At 42.3% G+C, this 20,374-nt stretch overlaps 1 protein-coding gene across 2 annotated transcripts; it reads left to right on the forward strand.

The window, feature by feature from the left end:
• Nucleotides 1-1,007: 1,007 nt before the first annotated feature.
• LOC147637190 (uncharacterized) lies at nt 1,008-3,084 on the forward strand. Of its 2 annotated transcripts, none has more exons than XM_086800810.1 (2): nt 1,008-1,125; nt 1,595-3,084. In XM_086800810.1, the coding sequence occupies exon 2, from the start codon at nt 1,913-1,915 to the stop codon at nt 2,951-2,953; it is 1,041 nt and encodes a 346-aa protein (XP_086656936.1). In that variant the 5' UTR covers nt 1,008-1,125; nt 1,595-1,912; the 3' UTR covers nt 2,954-3,084. The 2 variants fall into 2 exon arrangements, with proteins under 2 accessions (XP_086656936.1, XP_086656937.1); XM_086800811.1 differs by lacking the exon at nt 1,008-1,125 and adding an exon at nt 1,141-1,462.
• The last annotated feature ends 17,290 nt before the right edge of the window (nt 3,085-20,374 follow it).

The raw sequence follows: 20,374 nt of genomic DNA on the forward strand, positions 1-20,374 counted from the left end.
CCAAGTCCCCCAAGGAGGCATGGGACACCTTGGTAAAACTCTATGAAACGAATACCAAGGCACGAAAGATACAGTTGAAGAATGAACTTCATACTATGGAGAAAAAGAGTATGTTTGTGAATGACTATGCATTGAAGATCAAGGATATTGTGGAATCCCTTGCATCTATTGGTGTTTTAGTAGATGATGATGATAAGGTGGAAGTCTATCTACGTGGTCTCGGGTCACAATACAAGGCGTTCATCAAGACGTCTATTCAAACTCGAGAAAACATTCCCAATTTCACAGATTTGGTGTCTATGTTGATTATAGAAGAGAAGAGCTTAGGTGAAGACTAACAGTATTCACAAAACAAAAACAGTTCAGAGCTGCAATACAGGCCTTCTACACAAGTTCAAGAAGAGGACGAGGTGGAGGAGGCCGTGGACGCGGCCAAGGAGGTGGCCGAACAGGTAATCAGAATTATGGCCAGCAGCAGCAACAACAACAGTCCCAGAATTCACAACAACAATAACACGCAGGTGGAAGAGGCCAATTCAGAGGCAGGGGGAGTCAAAGAGGTCGTGGAAATTGGCAAAGGCAGTATAATGATACACATGGATGCTTTTATTGTGGTAAGCTTGGACATGTGCAGGCAGATTGTCTCATAAGAAGTAGGTTGACATGCAAAATGGAGAATTGAACATGACTCCAACTACAGCCATACATGATGTAACTCCAGAGGAGAGGTTTACTGGCAGAAAACCTGATTTGACTCATCTGAAAGTATTTGGATGCATTGCATATGTGCATGTGCCAGATGAGCTGAGAACTAAGCTGGATCCAAAAGCTGAAAAATGTGTGTTTATTGGGTATTCCTTTGAGCAAAAGGGATACAGGTGTTATAACCCTGCTACACGTGAGTTGAGGGTAAGCGCAGGGATGTTATTTTTGATGAGATGAGCAACTGGTATGCTGGTGAAAAAGAAGTTGTTGGGGCTGATGTGAGTGGAAATGTGGTTGTACAGAATGCAAGTCTACAGCTAAGTACAAGCTACAGCTATGCACAATTGCATCGCTTTCGTCTTTTATGGATAATTTCAGATTTCCGATTCTGGACTCTGCCCCCATCGATCTGAAGTCGAGGTACTTGCTTTTGCTCCTCAAATTTTTTATACATCACGGTTTCTTTACATACTATTGATGTAGTTTCAAGTTTCAACGGCCTTAATGCATCAGATAAAAAGCCCCACATAGCACGTGAGTTCACGCGGTAGCGCGGCCCGTTTGTAGCCCACAGCATTAAAGCTATAATCTATGTTCCTCTGTAGTTACAGAACTCTGTCCCTGCTTGGGTTGCCAATCTATATGTTCTTCTTTGGTCACAAATTCTTTGTCGCTGCCTGCTTTTCCTGTTGTAGCGATGTGCTGAAACGCTAAGCAGCAGTTTCCTTCTTGTTTCATGGTGCCCCAGCTACGGCTGGTCTGTAATGTTGTGGGGTTTGTCAGTTGGCCCGTAATTGTTGTCTTTCCAAGGGTGTTGCAATTTGAATAGGGTGCGACTGTGAGTCATGTAATTGATGCTAATTATTTTAGGTGGTTCAATCCACTGCAGGTTCTCGATCGATCCAAACCGCAGCGATCTGTTCCTTCTGCCTGCAAGATGCTTCTCTCCACAGCCCCTACTGTCGTCTCTCTGTCTTTCGAGCATGATGCATATTAAGGGCAGCCCCTCACTCTGGACAATTCCGCAGCAGCAGCAGCAGCAGCAATTCTAGACGGTCTCTCATCTGGATGAGTTAATTAGCGTCTGTACTCAAGCGATAGTAGCCGTGCCTTGAGATTAGAAGGACCTCATTTGTGAAGGAGATTGCAAGAGCATAGACCGCTTGAGCAAAGCCATTCTGCAAAGTGCGTGAAGTGACAAGATATAATGACGTCTGTGAGTTCACGTGGAATTCCGTGTGAAGATCAGAGGCTTGAAGAAGAGCACAGTTCAAGTCCTACAAGAGCTTCGAGCTCTTCTGCAGCTGCAGCGCCTTTCCCTGAGTACAATAAAGTGACGGCGGAAGTTTCATTTGATCTATCTGGAGAGGCAGCGGATCAGTGGCTGGACCTAACGCTGGCGACAACAGCCAATGTGGACGAGCCCAGGGGCAATCTTTCTCCGATAGATGTTGGGTTCTCTCGTTCCGCTGACAAGGGTGGTGTGGAGTCGGCCGACGAGTCTGCTTGCAGCTTGCCCTCCGAAGATTGCCCGAGAGAGCAGTGGCCGGACAACCACTCGGCTGCAGGGCCAGCTGGTGATGTGAACCCGAAGGAGCTGGCCGACCAGCGTGAGGAGCCCCGAGTCTTCGCCTGCTACTTCTGCTCTCGACAGTTCTACAGCTCGCAAGCTCTAGGGGGTCACCAAAATGCCCACAAGAGAGAGAGGTCGGCCGGCCGGAAGGCGCCGAAACTGTCCCTGCCGTCGCACAGGTTTCCGGGCAATATGCTACTCCATGGTCGCCCTGCAGGTCTTGGCCCAGAAACAAACATCAATCTCACAAGATCTCTGGGCATCAAAGCCCACTCTCTCATCCACACGCCTTCTGCTCTCAGGCTGGACACCTCTTACAAAGGCCCCTTTCTTCCTCAAGTCGCGAATGGGTGGTCACCCGCCCTCATCGCCGCCCAACAGCCGGCCGTGGGCAAGTGTGAATTGGCCTCCGCCAGTAGGCTTGGGGTGGGCAAATTTGAAGGTCCGTTTGGGTTTGCAGGTGGCCAATTATCCAACCCTTGCAGTGCAGAATTAGACGACGGCAGCTGTTTCACATGGCAAAGCAGTAGTGACTTGAGGGGTTGGAATCGTTTCGGTTCAAGCTCTCGACATGAACAACAAGCACAATCTCCAGGAAGCCAACAAGCTAACATGTCGATGAACCCTTGTCAATGCGCAAATGATGAAGAATTAGATTTATCTCTTCGTTTATAGCTCTATCTGAAAGTTCACTCATGATCGAAATGCAGCCATCAATTCCCCTTCGTACTCCCACAGACTTGTTTCGGCTGTCTTCATTTTGTTGGCCTCAGTTTTGGCTCTTCTTTTGTATACATTTTTTTTTTGGTTGCGTACACATCCGTTTATTAGTTTACTTTTGTGGTTATCAACTATATAGTGTATAGCATAAATTTGTTCCTTTCTTTGAAAGCATCTATATTGCTTACACATCGGTTTCAGTTACGAAAGGTATTCAATAAGGTACTTGACAATGGTTTATATGCATATCAACAAAAAAAAACCTACCAAATGTCAGAAATCCATTAATTAGTCAAGAGAGCCCTTATATAATATAATATATATTTCCAAAAAAAAACATAAGCTTTACTTGAAAAAAAAACACCTTTCAAAAAATAATACCACCTAAAACACGATTATTTTACTTGAACCATCCATGTGAAGAAACAAAAAAAGGGGCGAGGGTGTTCTTTGAGGCTATTCCCATAGAGTAGAGTTCAAGGACATAAAACACTATTTACGCTTCTTGGAGGCTATTCACATAGAGTGGAGTTCAAGGACATAAGATGCTATTTACGCGTAAGGCAACATCTCTCTTTGTGGATTTTATGTATTTTGAGGGATGCTTTATTTAATCTTGGCCATGAGCTTACTATTTTGAATAACTAGACTTGATGAGGACAATTAGGTGCTATACTACAATGATGATCATTCACTTGAAGCTATGGTCCTACAAGCTAGAGGTTCCTTAACCCTAGTCTAGTATTATAAATTTTTGTTTAGGTCATTTTTCTTTCCAGTTAGATCTAATCGTACCCAAACTAACTTGATGTATAGCCATCCTAATCTTAAACTTGAAAGACTATCATACCAATTGCAATGATCTTGATATTATATACGCCCACAATCGTTGCATGCACAACTTGATGTGAGAGTTGAGATAAGTTACACTTGCGTAATCTACATAATTGGCTTCATAGTTAGGACTAAAAAAAAAAATTCAAAGTAGATATAACATTGACATCTCGTATATCAAACTAGATGACAATGTCTCATGCAAGTTAGGATTTTTTTAAAATAAAATGACTATAATAACGTCTTGATTCTATGCTGGGTGTAACATAATTTTATAACTAACATGATTTTCACTTTGTTATTTATCATATTTATATTTTATTATAAAACAATACATATTTGTACTAGTGCCTTTAACACCCTTATTTTAGCTCATTCCTAGGATTAACAAAAGCTACTGCCATTATCTTACATCAAGGGTCACGGTAGATATACCAAAAGGTCATACATTCAAGATATGAAGCAAGGGTGTCCAAAGCTACAACTTGGACGGGCGCTCGTAATGGTGTAACAGAGTATTTATGGCAATTCCGCTTCAAGAGCGTGTGGTAGCAAGCTAGGATGAAGTCCCAAGTGATGTACTTCATGGATATATTATGAGAGTAGTCATTGTAATAGCATTAGGCCTCTTATGAGCCTAAAGTGCCCTTCCGACCATAGTTTAAGTGAGTGTGAACACTTATGGCCATGTATATAAGTGAATCTCTCTCATAATACAACATACTCTCCCATCGTGCAGTTAAGTCTTGCTCGTGCTAATCTCTCTCCCTAATGCATGCGATTGAGTGTGTATGAGTGAAGTGAGGTGAGAGGAGAGACGAATACCCATAGTGCAACGCGATGGTGTGACAATGCTCGCGCGTGGTGGAATTGCTTCTCAAGGAGTTGTAGAGCTTGGAGACCTCAAGGGTTACGAGCTCGGACATTGGAAAGATCCTCACCAACAGTTGTGGTTCACCAAGTAATCTCTTGTTGGATGTGTTTCAAGGAGGGTTAGGGTGAGCCATAACACCTTATAAACAAACACACACACCCCCATATTCCCAGTAGTCTTATTCTAGCTCTTCTAAGGGATAATTAGTAGAGGGAGGAATGGGCACATCTAATAGGCTTAGGCCTTATCTAGCCACCACAATAATGCAACTCAAATAATATAATAACCCACATGCCTAGTGATCACAAACCGAAGGAAGACATTTGTGTACCTACAGACATCTAATTCACCTTAAATCTCTCTCTTTGGTCTCACAATTGAAGTGTACTCACCCATTATTAGAAAATGCATCTACGATTTTTCCTTTTGCCCTTTCTTTTGCATGTTGTACCTACAGACATCTAATTCACCTTAAATCTCTCTCTTTGGTCTCACAATTAAAGTGCACTCGCCCATTATTAGAAAATGCATCTATGATTTTTTCTTATGCCCTTTCTTTTGCATGTGACACATATCATTGTCAGAGCTACTCCTTGCAACGCGGTGGTGTGACAACACTCGCGGGAGGCATGGTGGAATTGCTTCTCAAGGAGTTGTAGAGCGTGGAGACCTCAAGGGTTACCAGCTCGGCCGTTGGAAATCCTCACGAGATAGTTGCGGTTCACCACAAGTAATCTCTTGTTAGATGTGTTTCAAGGAGGGTTAGGGTGAGCCATAACACCTTATAAATAAACACACAAATCCCCATATTCCCAGTAGTTTTATTCTAGCTCTTCTAGCAGAGGGAGGAATGGGCACATCTAATAGGCTTAGGCCTTGTCTAGCCCACCACAAAAATGCAACTCAAATAATATAATAGCCCACATGCCTAGTGATCACAAACCAAAGGAAGACATTTGTGTACCTACAGACATCTAATTCACCTTAAATCTCTCTCTTTGGTCTCACAATTAAAGTGCACTCGCCCATTATTAGAAAATGCATCTACGATTTTTCCTTATGCCCTTTCTTTTGCATGTGATACATATCATTGTCAGAGCTACTCCTTGCATCCTTTCTTTGCACGTGACACATATCATTCTTAGAGCTACTCCTTGTATCCTTAGCATTGTTAACATATGCTTTTATTAATTTTACCTAGAGTTGAGTTGGTCAAAGAACTGGATCGGTTTAACTATTTACCCCCTTGAAATGCATAGGTTGTGATTGGCATATACGATGATGTCGAAGCTCAAAGTTGCTTGTAGTTGCATGGTTAAAATCTTTCGGTGATTTTTTAAGGTAATGAGCATAAAAGAATTGGACATGTGAATGTGCAGAGAATGAAGTCTATGTAGACTAAAGGAATTGTGACAGGGCTGCCAAATTTTAAAGTTGAAGGTATGCAGAAAATATGTGAAGCATGCCAAATTGGAAAGCAAACAAAGCATGTATTTCCACGTGACAGAAATGTGAGTAGAAATGCACTAGATGTTGTGCATTCAGATGTATGGAATCCTACGAAGACCATGTCTATGTGGGAGGCTGCAGGTATTATGTGACATTTATTGATGAGACCACACAAGAAAAGTGTGGGTATACTTCATGAAGGAGAAGGGTGAGGTGTTCACTCATTTTCAGAATTTCAGAGTTATGGTTGAAAAGCAAACAGGGAAACATGTAAAGTTCCTAAGGTCAGATGGAGGGGGAGAGTACTTCTCCAATGAGTTCTCTGAATTTTTGAAGAAGAATGGTATTCAGAGACAGTTTACATGCAGATACACTCCGCAGCAAAATGGAGTTGCTGAGCGAAAAAACAGGCACATTGCTGAGATTGCACGAGCATTGATGGGAGAGAAGAATATGCCACATAGCTATTGGGCTGAGGCTGTTTCTACAGCAGTTTACATCATGAACGGGACTCCAACTGCAGCCATACATGATATAACTCCAGAGGAGAGGTTTACTGGCAGAAAACCCGATTTGTCGCATCTGGATGCATTGCATATATGCATGTGCCAGACGAGCTGAGAACTAAGCTGGATCCAAAAGCTGAAAAATGTGTGTTTATTGGGTATTCCCTTGAGCAAAAGGGATACAGGTGTTATAACCCTGCTACTACACGTGAGTTGAGGGTAATCAGGGATGTTGTTTTTGATGAGATGAGCAGATGGTATGCGTTGAAAAAAAAAGAAGCTGTTGGGACTGATGTGAGTAGAAATATGGTTGCACAAAATGCAAGTCAGCAATCACAGTCTTTGAGTGGACCAGGAGAGTCCTCATCTAGTGGTTCAGTTGATAGACCATGGAGTGGCAGGCTGCATCATAATACCAGTCTTGCAAATGTGATTAGTACATCACATAAAGGCAAAGAGAAAGTGATTGAGCCCCTTAGTATGCATGACATTTCTGCAGGGCATTCTCATGTTGATGGAGGGTCTAGTGGCTCAGAGATGAGCCTTGATGAGGATCTTGGGATACCAGCTATGAGAACACCTGGTGTAAAAAAGGCTATGGAAGCCATGAATGCAAAGCTGGCGAAGATCTGGGAGAGTGAAGAATCCTATGCACAGGTTTACCTATGATGATTATGCGGCACATCACTATGCATACATGGAAAAAGTTGTAGAGCCCACATGCATTGATGATACTGTTGGAAATGTGTGTTGGGAGAAAGCTATGGATGAGGAGATGGATGCACTATATGGAAATGAGACTTGGGATTTAGTGCAATTGCCTGAAGGCAAGAAAGTCATTGGATGCAAGTGGGTGTACAAAGTAAAACATAACAGTTATGGAAGCATAAGCAGGTACAAGGCTAGATTGGTAGTAAAACATAACAGTGATGGAAGCATAACCAGGTACAAGGCTAGATTGGTAGCCAAAGGATATGGGCAGACATATGGCATTGATTATGAGGAAACTTTTAGCCCAGTTGCCAAGATGGCAACAGTGAGAGTTGTGATAGCAATGACTGTGTCAAAGCAATGGTCTTTACATCAGATGGATGTAAAGAATGCGTTCTTGCATGGGGATTTGCAGGAAGAGGTGTATATGTTGCAACCACCTGCTGGTTATGAGGATGTGAGTCACCCCGAGCATGTTTGCAGGTCAAAGAAAGCCTTGTATTGCTTAAAACAAGCACCAAGAGCATGGTCTGATAAGATTTTTGAATATCTTGTCACTATTGGCTTTCATGTAGCCAATGTAGATTTCTCGCTGTATGTGAGACACAGTGATAGAGGGGTTGTGCTTGTTGTCATCTATGTAGATGACCTGATCATTACGGGGGGGACCATGATGCAGAGATCTTTGATGTAAAGATCTTGCTTAGACAGAAGTTTGAGATGAAGGATTTGGGGGAGCTCAGATATTTCTTGGGCATTGAGGTGATTAGGTCACCACATGATATTGGATTACTATAGAGACAATATGGCTTGGACATGTTTTTCAAGTATGGTATGACAGGCTGTAAGCCTATCTCGGTGCCATTGGATCAGAATGGCAAGTTGAGTGCAGATTCAGGAGAGATTTTGGAGGATCCTACTATGTATAAGCGCATAGTAGGAAGCTTGATCTACATGACGATTACCAGGCCAGATTTGAGCTATGCTGTTAGGTTGGTGCGTCAGTTTATGCAGGCTCATTGAAAGCCGCATTTGGATGCATTGAGACGCATACTGAGGTATGTGAGGTCTACTTTGCATTGTGGACTATTTTATGAAAGTGGGATAGAGATATGTGTACATGGGTACACAGATGCTGATTGGGCTGGTAGTATCTCAGATAGAAGATCTACTAGTGGCTTCATGTTTTCTTTGGGGAGTGCTACTATGACTTGGAGCAGCAAGAAGCAGCCTACGGTTGCTCTATCCAGTACTACTACAGAGGCCGAGTACAGAGGTGCTGCTATGGCAGCATGTGAGGTAGCTTGGTTGAGAAAGCTACTTTGCAGATTTGGGTCTATTAGTGGATAGACAAGTTGTCATTTTCTGTGACAACATTAGCAGTATACAGTTGGCCCAGGAACTCAGTTTTTCATGCTTGCACGAAGCATATAGAGGTCCACTACCATTTTTTCAGAGAGAAGGTTTTGGCAGGAGACGTTGACCTTGTTTATGTCAGCACACAGGATCAGGTCGCTGACATCTTCACCAAAGCATTGGGTACAGAGAGAAGCTCCGCAAATTCAGGGCTTCGCTTGGTGTACATGAGATGGAGTTGAGCTCGAGGGGGAGTGTTGAGATATCGAGCTCATCTAGTGAGGCGGTGGACATTGATGACCCGCCTAGGGGATAGGCGGGTCATCAATGAGATGGAGTTGAGCTCGAGGGGGAGTGTTGAGATATCGAGCTCATCTAGTGAGGCGGTGGACATTGATGACCCGCCTAGGGGATAGGCCCCACACTTACACCACTGGCATGGTTGGTGAGATCATGGGTGATATGCGGCAAGTGGTGGGAGGATGATAGGCTATGTTGACAGCCATTCTAGAGATTGGCATAGTTATAGCACCAGCTCATTTAGTTGGGTTCACACTATAGAGAACCCTAGTATGTATTTGGTTGAGTACCTTTTTATATTGTGTGTACTCTTATCTTTGTATATGGTGTGTTGAGTTTTGTGTGAAGAAGAAGAAGATTTTTAGCCTCTCACCTTGTGTGTTCTCTTTTAGGGTTTTGTGAGTGTGTGTGTGCTTGCAAGAGCTCAAGCTCTCTTCTCCCCTACATCTTTTCAATGTTTTGTAGGTCTTGCATTATTGCCCCCTCCTTCGGCTTGACATTTTTGAGGTAAGCTCTCTTACTCATGTAATCGCTAATGCAAGCTCATGTTTATTATACCCTTGGGTATTGGGTTTAGGGTTTAGCTTAGTGCATAAAGCTTAGAGCCTCTGTATAAAGCTTACAGTGACGCTTACGCTCCGACACTTTTCTGGTTCCTTTTATAAAAGCCACACTATAAATGTTGTTGTCCCCTCTTTTTGTTGTAGCGTAGGCTTTCTATTTAGAAGCAAGGTTTAGGGTTTCATAAACCATAAGGGTTATGTATTAGGGTTAGTAGGTTTAAGGGTTATGTATTAGGATTATGTATGCATGTATTAGGGTTAGGTTTAAGGAGACTCACCTTGTTCTTCTCCTCTTCCACTTCTTCTCTTTCTCTTCTCCTCTTGCTTTTCCTTATAATAAAATATAGTACTTTTAGACTTTTTGCATAAAGTACTAATATAATTATTTTGTTGATATTTTGTATGCTCTTCTTTTAGGGTTAAACTTTGCAAGAGTGAGGATTGGGTCCAATGTACCCACTTGCAAAGTTTAATTATTATTTGAGTACATTTAGTTATGATATGCAAGTCAGATGTACTTTTTCACGTGTCTTGCCCATAGATAGCCCCTTGAGATTGGGCCTTTGGCCCACACATTGTAATCAAATGATCTTGAATGGTGACCAAGATTTACAAGAGTGAGGGTGGTGTCCACATGTACACAATTGCAAAGTTTGGTCCACCATCCAATCACATTTGGTTGGAATGTGTGGGTTAGGATGCCTAGTTTCTAATGTGTCTTTGCCTTAGAGAGCCCCATAAAAATTGGGCCTTTGGTCCATACATTATAACCAAATGAGCTCCGATGGCAACCAAACTTTGCAAGAGCAAGAGTGGAGTCCACATATACACACTTGCAAAGTTTTATCACCATCCGTGCACATTTGGTTCGAATGTCCGAGTGTGAGACACCTACTTTTAAATGTGTGACACCTACTTTTAAATGTGTGACACCTACTTTTAAATGTGTGTTGTCCTTAGAGAGCCCCCTAAAATTAGGCCTTTGGTTTGGACATTACAACCTTATGAGCTAAGATGGTGACCAAACTTTGCAAGAGCGAGGGTGGGGTCCACATGTACACACTTGAAAAGTTTATTCTCACTATCTTAGTACATTTGGTTGGAATGAGTAGGCTAGACGCCTACTTTTTAATGTGTCTTGGCCTTAGAGAGCTCTCTCACAATTGGGTCTTTGGCCCACACATTGCAACTAGATGAGCTTGAATAGTGACAAAACTTTTCAACAGTGAGGGTGGGGTCCATATGTATACACAGGGGTCCACATGGACACACTTGCAAATTTTGGTCACCATCCAAGCATATTTGGGTGGAATGTGTAGGCCAAACACCTAATTTTTTATTATGTCTTGTTGGCCTTAGGGAGCCCCCTCAAGTCATGTCCATGTACACCAGTACACTATATGTTTTGCATCTCTAAACCTCTCTAAATTGACCAAATCCACTAGTACTCATGCCATGTAACTCATGATCCCTCATAAATACATCATGAAGTGAGAAACAATGCTTTACAAAATGTGCATCATGCAAGAGATAATCACTAATGTAAAAATGATATACCCTAATAATGATCCTTGATAGCAAACGCCTTAGAGGCTCGGCTTAGGGGTGCTGCTAAGTCCATCTAAGTATATCTCTACATGATGATAGGTGAATAGTAGAAAAATAGCCTCTGAAAGTGAAATACAATTTTACGTTAATATAATGGCCAAAATCTATCTATCACATCACAAAGCAATTGAAGATATCATAACTGTAACTTTGAAAAGTAGTACTCATAATATATCTCTTGGTAAGGCAAGAATGTGTAGTTCCTACCAAACTCCACCACTCAAATAAACCAAAACAATGGGAAACTAATCCAAGCATATATGAAATTGGTAGTGCTACCACTTGGCACAGTAGGTGTGTCATATACAAGGGTAGATGTCCTCTCTAAAAGATGTACACTACAAGCGCTTATCCCTTTATCGATGGTTTTCTTTAGGGGAGATAGATGTTTTTTTTGCTCCCAACTCCCATCATTGGTATAAGTGGCGATATAGGTGCACCGGTATAGATGTTATTATAAATGTCTATATAGACATTTATAGGTGCACTAGTATAGATGGGAAATTTGATATATGCGTCGGTAATGTTAAAACATAAAATTTATTTTTTAAATTAAATTTTTTGATTTAAAAAATCATTTACAATTAATTTACTCCACAATATCCATTGTTCTCTATAATATCTTTGTATCCCCTACGTCTTCGGCCATCAATTGATTAAAAGGTATTTCATTGGCATCTATGGCAGGATCTGAGGAGATACTACTATTGAATTTGATGGAAGTTGATGAGGCATCATCATCATCATCGTGGTGTTTAGCATCATGATGTTTAATGTCACCGGGAATTTCTTCATTATGATCATGAGTGTGATCTCTTATAATCTATAAATCTTGGGTTTTATGATCTAATAATTCATTTGTGTGAAGGTTTTGATCTACTTCTTTCCTTGGAGATCTTATAGTAATAGTTTCCTCCTCTAGACTGAGGATGGCTATTTCACGAGAGAGCGAGAGGAAATGAGCAAGAGCGTGTTCCCAATGGAGGGGAAATGATTTCTAATGAACATGAAGACATCTGTAATATTTTTTCATTGAATATATCACCGTTGGATTGTCTAACCACAACGATAATTTTTATAGGATGAAAAGCTCGATCACAACAAGAAACCTTAAATGGTGAATCTTAACTTCTATTAAAGAAAAAAGTCTGACGACAACAAGAAACCTTAAACTAGAAATCCACAACAATGAATTTTTAACATACTGGCTCCATACTGGGCTACCAAAAAAAATATTGAGCAACATAGGATCAAATATAAGCGTATTTTATGCAAATACAAAAAGTACAACCTCGACAAAAAACCCAAAAATAGAACTCCAACATTTAATGCTATGTGTATATTCTCCTCCCAGGACCAAAATACGAGTGACCAAAAACATTTTCCATGCGTATCCAAAGATTTGGGAATGCATATTCAGACATCCAATAATGCCTTATGGCCTAGCTATATTTTCATGGTAGTGACGAACAATGCTTGAAACAACTCCATGTTTGTTCAAAGCCTGCTGGTGCATAAACTCATGCACAATCGCATCAAGATTCAACACTTGCAAAAAAACATAATACATATGTTTTCAAGGGAGGTACATCTCATGCTTTGCTTCTCTCTTTTGGAAATTCGGACAAGCGTATTTTGGGTACTTAGACACATTCACCACATAATTCACTCTAGCCGCACGCGACCCCTCATGCTCACATAAAACATGTGCAATTCATTACTAAATGACAATGTCTTCTCGAACAATGTAAGCTCAAATCGAATGACCTTTCTATACATTCACTTGGAGTTCTTTAGCGAGCCTCTTGCACCAACGGACAACCTTACCAGCCCGGTACTTAGGTCTGCATGAGCTTGCAACTATTTGTGGTAGGCTTGACACTACTGTCAATGTTGGATTCTATGGGATTGTGCTACTTGTCTCCAATAGAAACCCTACTGTGTCCAGATTGACCACCTCCTCCGTTGTAAGGTTTGTACCCTCTGCAAAAACTGGCCAAACACCTGGAGAGGGTCCAGGTGCACTACTACATGATATCCTAATACCGGCGCCCTACATGATAGCCTAATACCGACGCTTATACCGACGTCATTAAATGGGGTCTAAAAAAGCCCCGTCATCGGTATAAACCCCGGTATCTACGTCGGAACCACAACGTCGGTATTTGTGTCGATAATACCTGATATATATACCGGTGCACATACCGACGCACATACAGGCACACATACCGACACACATACAGGCGCACATACCGGCGCATATACCGACACACATACAAGCGCACATACCGACGCATATACAGGCGCACATACCGACGCATATACAGGCGCACATACCGGTGCACATACCGAGACGACCATAGCAGTAAATTTTTTTGGACAAAATGGTGTTGGCTGCTACATGCTGCACTCAACAGGACTCAAGAGCAGTAAAACAGACAGCACCATTCTGTCCAAAAATAGAGCACAAAAGACAAGCGTGCTCGTTTTTGTATTTTTCAGATAAAGAAATATTACTCATGAATAATTTGATCATATACCAATAGTTTAGAGGACTTACATTATGGTAATGCCTCCCAATTGATGGTCTCTCCTTCTGCTTCAAGCATCTCAAATAAGGCCACAAGGCCATATTTGTGAGCGTACTTCTCTTCTCGCCTACTTGGTAGGCGATTCATGACCAACTCCTACATAAACGATTAACAATTACAACTTTTAGAAATCAACATACATACATTTAGATAAACAAAATTGCTACAAATACTTACAAATTCATGGCGCATGGTTTCATAACCACCACTCCCAAGATGAGAAGCCCCTACTATTTGGAGTCTCGTCCTTGCCGCCTCTCTTTGTTGTTGAAACCTCTCTGGTGTCTCTGTGAGCTCCTGAGCTATGCCTTCCCACTCCCTATCATCTAGCCAAACAGGTTTCTCTTTCCCCTCTCTAAATGCATCCCTCGCCTCTGACCTCTCTTTGTTGTTGAAACCTCTCTGGTGTCTCTGTGAGCTCCTGAGCTATGCCTTCCCACTCCCTATCATCTAGCCAAACAGGTTTCTGCATCCCTCGCCTCTGACCTACGATGCCCCATCAAAATGCGAGCTATATATTGTATCCACTTATTAGAGACGAGATTCCTAGGGTCAGATAGCTGAAACTCTTGCTTTATCTTTGTATTTATATAATTTTTCTTCTCCTTATCTTGCTGATCCCATAAAGTCATAACAGAGTTGTGAAACTGTATAGTGCACAATTGTCAAATTCGTGTCTTCATTGCCTTCCACACTGGGCGCTAATTACCAATCCAAACATGCTCTGATTGTGACCAAACTTTGCAAACATGTGGGGATGGGCACCTCCCACATGCTTGCAAAGTTTAGTTCCCATCGGAGCATGTTTGGGTATGATGGTATGGGGAAGGCCTCGATTTTCCATGGCCTCTTAAGCACCAAGAGACTTGAAAAATCTACACTGGGTGCTAATTACCAATTCAAACATGTTTGGGTATGATGGCATGGGGAAGGCCTCGATTTTCCATGGCCTCTTAAGCACCAAGAGACTTGAAAAATCTACACTGGGTGCTAATTACCAATTCAAACATGCTTCCATTATGATCAAACTTTGCAAGCATGTGGGGGTGGGTCCCCCCCACATGCTTGCAAAGTTTGGTCCCCATCGGAGCATGTTTGGGTATGATGGTATGGAAAAGGCCCGGATTTTCCATGGCCTCTTAAGCACCAAGAGTCTTGAAAAATCTGCACTCGGTGCTAATTACCAATTCAAATATGCTCCGATTGTGCAAGTATGTGGGGGTGGGTCCCCCCCACATGCTTGCAAAGCTTGGTCCCCATCGGAGCATGTTTGGGTACGATGGTATAGGGAAGGTCCGGATTTTCCATGGCCTCTTAAGCACCGAGACTTGAAAATCCACACTGGCCCACTAATTACCAATCCAAACATGCTCCGATTGTGACCAAACTTTGCAAACATGTGGGGGTGGGTCCCTCCCACATGCTTGCAAAGTTTGGTTCCCATCGGAGCATGTTTGGGTACGATGACCTATGGGGAAGGCCCGGATTTTCCATGGCCTCTTAAGCACCAAGAGACTTGAAAAATCTGCATTGAGTGCTAATTACCAATCCAAACATGCTCCGATTTTATGACCAAACTTTGCATGCATGTGGGGTGGGCTCCGCCCACATGTTTGCAAAGTTTGGTTCCCATTGGAGCATGTTTGGGTACGATGGTATGGGGAAGGCCCGGATTTTCCATGGCCTCTTAAGCACCAAGAGACTTGAAAAATCCACACTGGGCACTAATTACTAACCCAAACATGCTCCGATCATGACCAAACTTTGCAAGCATGTGGTGGGGGCTCCCCCCGACATGCTTGCAAAGTTTGGTTCCCCCCATCAGAGCATGTTTGGGTACGATGGCATGGAGATTTTCAATAAACAATATGATAGCCAGTGTTAAAAAATTTAAAAAAATCAAGAACATCAACTAAAATGTAATGATACTCAATAATGAAAAAACTCATAATGATATAAACATCAAATAAGTACATTAGAATGAAAATGAGCTACCCCAGCTAGTTTGAGGTTAGTCACTACCCATAAATCTAAGTACAATGTAAGTGAGCTAACCCAGCTAGTTTGAGTTTAGTCACTATCAACGGCAACCCAATCAAAATCATTATCTCTAACTGCTGTGTGCGTCGAGGGGGCTACTGTGTGCCAGCTGCGCGTTGAGGAGGCTGTTGTGCACGTCGAGGGGCTGCTGTGCACGTCGAGGAGGCTGTGCCGACTGCGGGGGTCATCGAATATCTGCGGGGAGGTCTGTCTCAAAGGCAGGATCATGATTTGGTGCCGGTGTACTCTCACGAGAGCGCAGCAGGCATCACACAGGAATGGTGGTGCATCCTGAGGGAGAGGGCGTCGAAAAACCTCTGTAGTAGTAATAGGTCATGGATATAAAGGCAAGTAGGGCACTGTCACGTCTGAGGATCTGCGGAACTCTCGAACATGCAGCATCAACTGCTCTGCCCTATGCTGTGCAATCCGCTCCATAATCATGTGATGCTGTGCCTCAGCTCTAGAACTCTCTACCTTAGTCCGAGCCTACGCAAAAAATAAAGCATAAAAATAATTGATTAGTCTCTCTCATTAGGTATTACTTAAAGAAATTTATAACGTAGGACCTTAATTATAACTCTTTTACATGCAAGAGAAACCTACGTGCTGGATGTCAAACTCTCTCACATGCCGTGCCTCTGCAGTAGCTGTCTCTGCCATCTGTAATGTAGCTCTAAGGCAGTCAATCTCCGCTCTCGCCTCTACCAACTCCTGAGTGAGTCTCTCTCAGTGGTAGGTGTGGGACCCTACATGACACAATTAACCATGCCGTTCATATAAAAATATAGAAAAGTACATATGTAAATAAATGACTAAAAAAACTTAAGTAACAAATATGTAAATACCTCGACATCTGTCTCGTCGGTATCGATCGTGTGAGAACAAGCGAACCACGTGCTGGATGCTCTCCATGGTACTCCATACGTCGATGCCAACCTGGGTGCCAAGAGCCTCGACCGTCGACATAGGCACAAATGAAGGATCTATAGGAGCTTTTACACGAAGGGCTAGTGGAGGCCGCCTACCCTGGTTGGGGGAGACGGCCAGCACCACCACCTAGTTGATGGCTAGTGTAATCCACCTCCTCCCCTAAGACAAACTCCGCATATAATTGCTTTGCGAAGTATATGGGAATCTGGCGGTTGTTCAGCATCCTCCCATATGCGGTAACATATCGACTATAGATATGTGCTGCCATACGAGGATGCGAACACCACGAAATAGTAAGGGGCTTGCCCGCCCTAGGCCTCATCCCATGACTATCAAGGAAAAGATCTAAGTAGGCTCCATCCCTAATCGTACCAAGATCACAGACCTGACCATATGTCAGGCCATGTGACACAGGAGCAGTGTGATGGTGGGCTATCCACTCATCTACATAAACAATATCGTGAAGGCTACAAAGGGACGAAAGCATCGCCTCAAAGTCTGCCACGATATGTAATGTAGACAGTGTGTCTCTAGCACTCTTACCTGCTAACTCGTGGTCTATCTCCGCAAGATGAGGTCTACAATAGACGAGCGGCTCTCCTTGTGGCCCTCCTCGCGCTCCATGCTAAAACCTAAGCCTAACACAAAGGTCCAATGCTTAGTGCTAAGTAGCACTAATGAAGCTATAAAACAATGCTAATGGGCCCACTAATGCTAATCCAAATCAAGAGAGTAAGGAGAGTGAAAATGACTTCTGACAATGAGGCAAAAAAAAAAAGTTTTTTGGTCTTATAACCTCGAACGAGGTTCAGTGGCATCATGCACTTTAGGGTTTGCAAGATGTACACTCTGGATTTTAGGGTTAGTGAGACAAACGACCAAGATACACACTTAATTTTAGGGTTTGTGAAGGATCGACGGCTGAGATTTGAAATCAGTATCTTGTTTGAGGTACATGGACGGCTTAGATTTTAAGTCATTACCACGATCGAGGTATTTTTGACGGTCGAGATTCATTTAATACCTCGATCGAGATATTTAAACGCCTGGAATCGCATCTTCCAATGTGCGTGAATGGATGATAGAGATTGCATCTCTATACCTCGAACGAGATATGTGGACGATGGAGATTGCATCTCTATACCTCAAAACGAGGTATTTCAATGGTCAAGATTTAATTTCAATATCTCGTTCAAGATATGTGGACGGTGGAGATTGCATCTCTATACCTCGAAGAACGAGGTATTTCAATGAATGGTCGAGATTTTATTTCAATATCTCGTTCGAGATATGTGGATGGTGGAGATGGGCTGGTCAACATGCCTAGGGGGATACACCGTGGCATTGATGTGGATCTGAGTGGCATGAATATCTCGATCAAGATAGTGTGTGGCAGTGACCTGTATTGGTGACATGGATGATGACTGGAAACCCGGACCTGCTAGTATGGCATCAGTTGGTATCTCGTTCGAGATATGTCACTTTAGGCTTGGGAGGCACGTGTCGTGTTTTAATTGATGGCGATATCAAGATCGAGGTACTCTGCCCGAGATGCATGGATGTCCCAATTTTAGAGAGAGTGAACGAAAGTGAGTACCCTCATCTTGCAACCGCCCTCACTGTTTTGTGATTTTGTAGATTATTTTTCAACCTGATCGTATTGATCCAAGATGGTGGTATGTGATTCAAATGACCCCACGATCGGCCTGCATATTTCAACATGAAGAAGTGGAGGAGGAAGTGGATGACAATGTAGTGGATGATGAGGATCATGAAATCCATGACAATATGGAGGGTGTCAATCAAAGAGAGCAAGTTGAAGACCAAGACAATGTGAAGGAAGGTGTACGTCAAAGAGACAAAGATAAAATAGGGCTCGACAATGGTGATGATGTAGATGGAGACCCTCAGATTGATGATGGCTTGGATCTTTTTATTGATCTCTCATGTGAGCTAGACATTGATCGTGACACTCAAGTAGATTTACTATAAGATGGGATTGATGAAACATATTAGATACATTTGGCATCATTCAATAATTGTATTTGCCTCCTTATTTTTGGATTTTGCAAGCTATTTATATAAGATGAAGTTAGTTATGTGCTTTGTTTGTGTTGGTTAGAGAGAGGGAGAGAGAGAGAGGTCAAAGGAAGAGGATGTGTGTGTTAGTCTTATGATTTTTGGAATTTTGGGCATTTCTTGATGTATTGACCATGCACAGACTATAAAACGAACAAAATGAAGATCTGAACCCTAATCACTACTATTCAACGCTCTTACCAGTAAAAAACATATCGTTTAATACAAGGATTTTTCGCTAGTGTCCAGCGATTGTACCAATGATCGTCATTTAACAAAAAATAATGGGGAAATGCTGGAATTTTTTGTTGGTAGGCCTCCATTCCCTTGTATTGAGAGGACACGTATACATCTCAAACTAGATGGAGAAAAGAAGTTATGAATTGATAGATACCTTACATGCATGTGTGCACATGGTTGGCATCTCAAGGATCAACCAAGCTCCTTAGGTAGTGAGCCAATGATGTCTCAAGAGTCAATCAAACTAATAGGTCATGCATCCATGGATTAGCAAAAAGTGAGAGAGAGAGAGAGAGAGAGAGAGAGAGAGAGAGAGAGAGAGAGAGAGAGAGAGAGACATGAGGGGAAAGAGAGAGAGAGAGAGAGAAAGAAGCTATCAAAGATGTCACAATGCAAATTAATGTCGAGGCAACCATTATAGAGCGATACTTGGCAACATTTTTAACATTGCTTTGTGACACTTTTAAGTTTAATTATTGGCATCACTAAGCAACATTATACAACGTCACCTAGAGACTTTTTCAATGTGACATTGAAATCAGAAATGCTCTTATTTATTAAAAAAACCCTATTCTCTAGTCTTATGCTTAAAATGTTGTACTCTCTCCCTCCCTCCCTCTCCCTCCCTCTCTCTCTCTCTCTCTCTCTCTCTCTCTCTCTCTCTCTCTCCCCCCCCCTCTCTCTCTCTCTCTCTCTCCCCCCCTCTCTCTCTCTCTCTCTCTCTCTCTCTCTCTCTCTCTCCCCCCCCCCCCCTCTCTCTCTCTCTCTCTCTCTCTCTCTCTCTCTCTCTCCTCTCTCTCTCTCTCTCTCTCTCTCTCTCTCTCTCATGTAGGGGAGTTGCACCATGTAGGCAATTTCCAAAGGGGCCATTCATAACTAGCTATCACACAAGCCTAATGCTATATATCGACTAAACACCTGCATCATCAATGACTGTGTTAATTAATGCAATATATATAGATTTGTGTGAACAATATATAATAATATCAATGAAAAAGGAGGTTATTGCCTACTTTGAAAAACTTGTATAGATATTTCTTAATGTGCTTAGCCTACAAGTGTTGCATTGCATGCGAGGGTACTGAAAAAATGCTATTTGAGGTTTTCACATCGTAGGTGTTATGGGGGTGAAGATAGGACTTTTGCATTCTTGGCATTCTCCCTAAATCAACCCACAAGAACATGCATGAGTAAAAACTCGTATTTCGTTTACAATGGCCAAGGCAAGGAAATGTACTAACTTTGCAAGTCATGAGGTTAAAAATGAACTTATAAGAGAAATAGGGCTAATA

Source organism: Cibotium barometz, chromosome 7 (genome assembly GCF_041138505.1).
Source record: "Cibotium barometz isolate CiBa-2024 chromosome 7, ASM4113850v1, whole genome shotgun sequence".
In the NCBI taxonomy this organism is placed as follows: domain Eukaryota; kingdom Viridiplantae; phylum Streptophyta; class Polypodiopsida; order Cyatheales; family Cibotiaceae; genus Cibotium; species Cibotium barometz.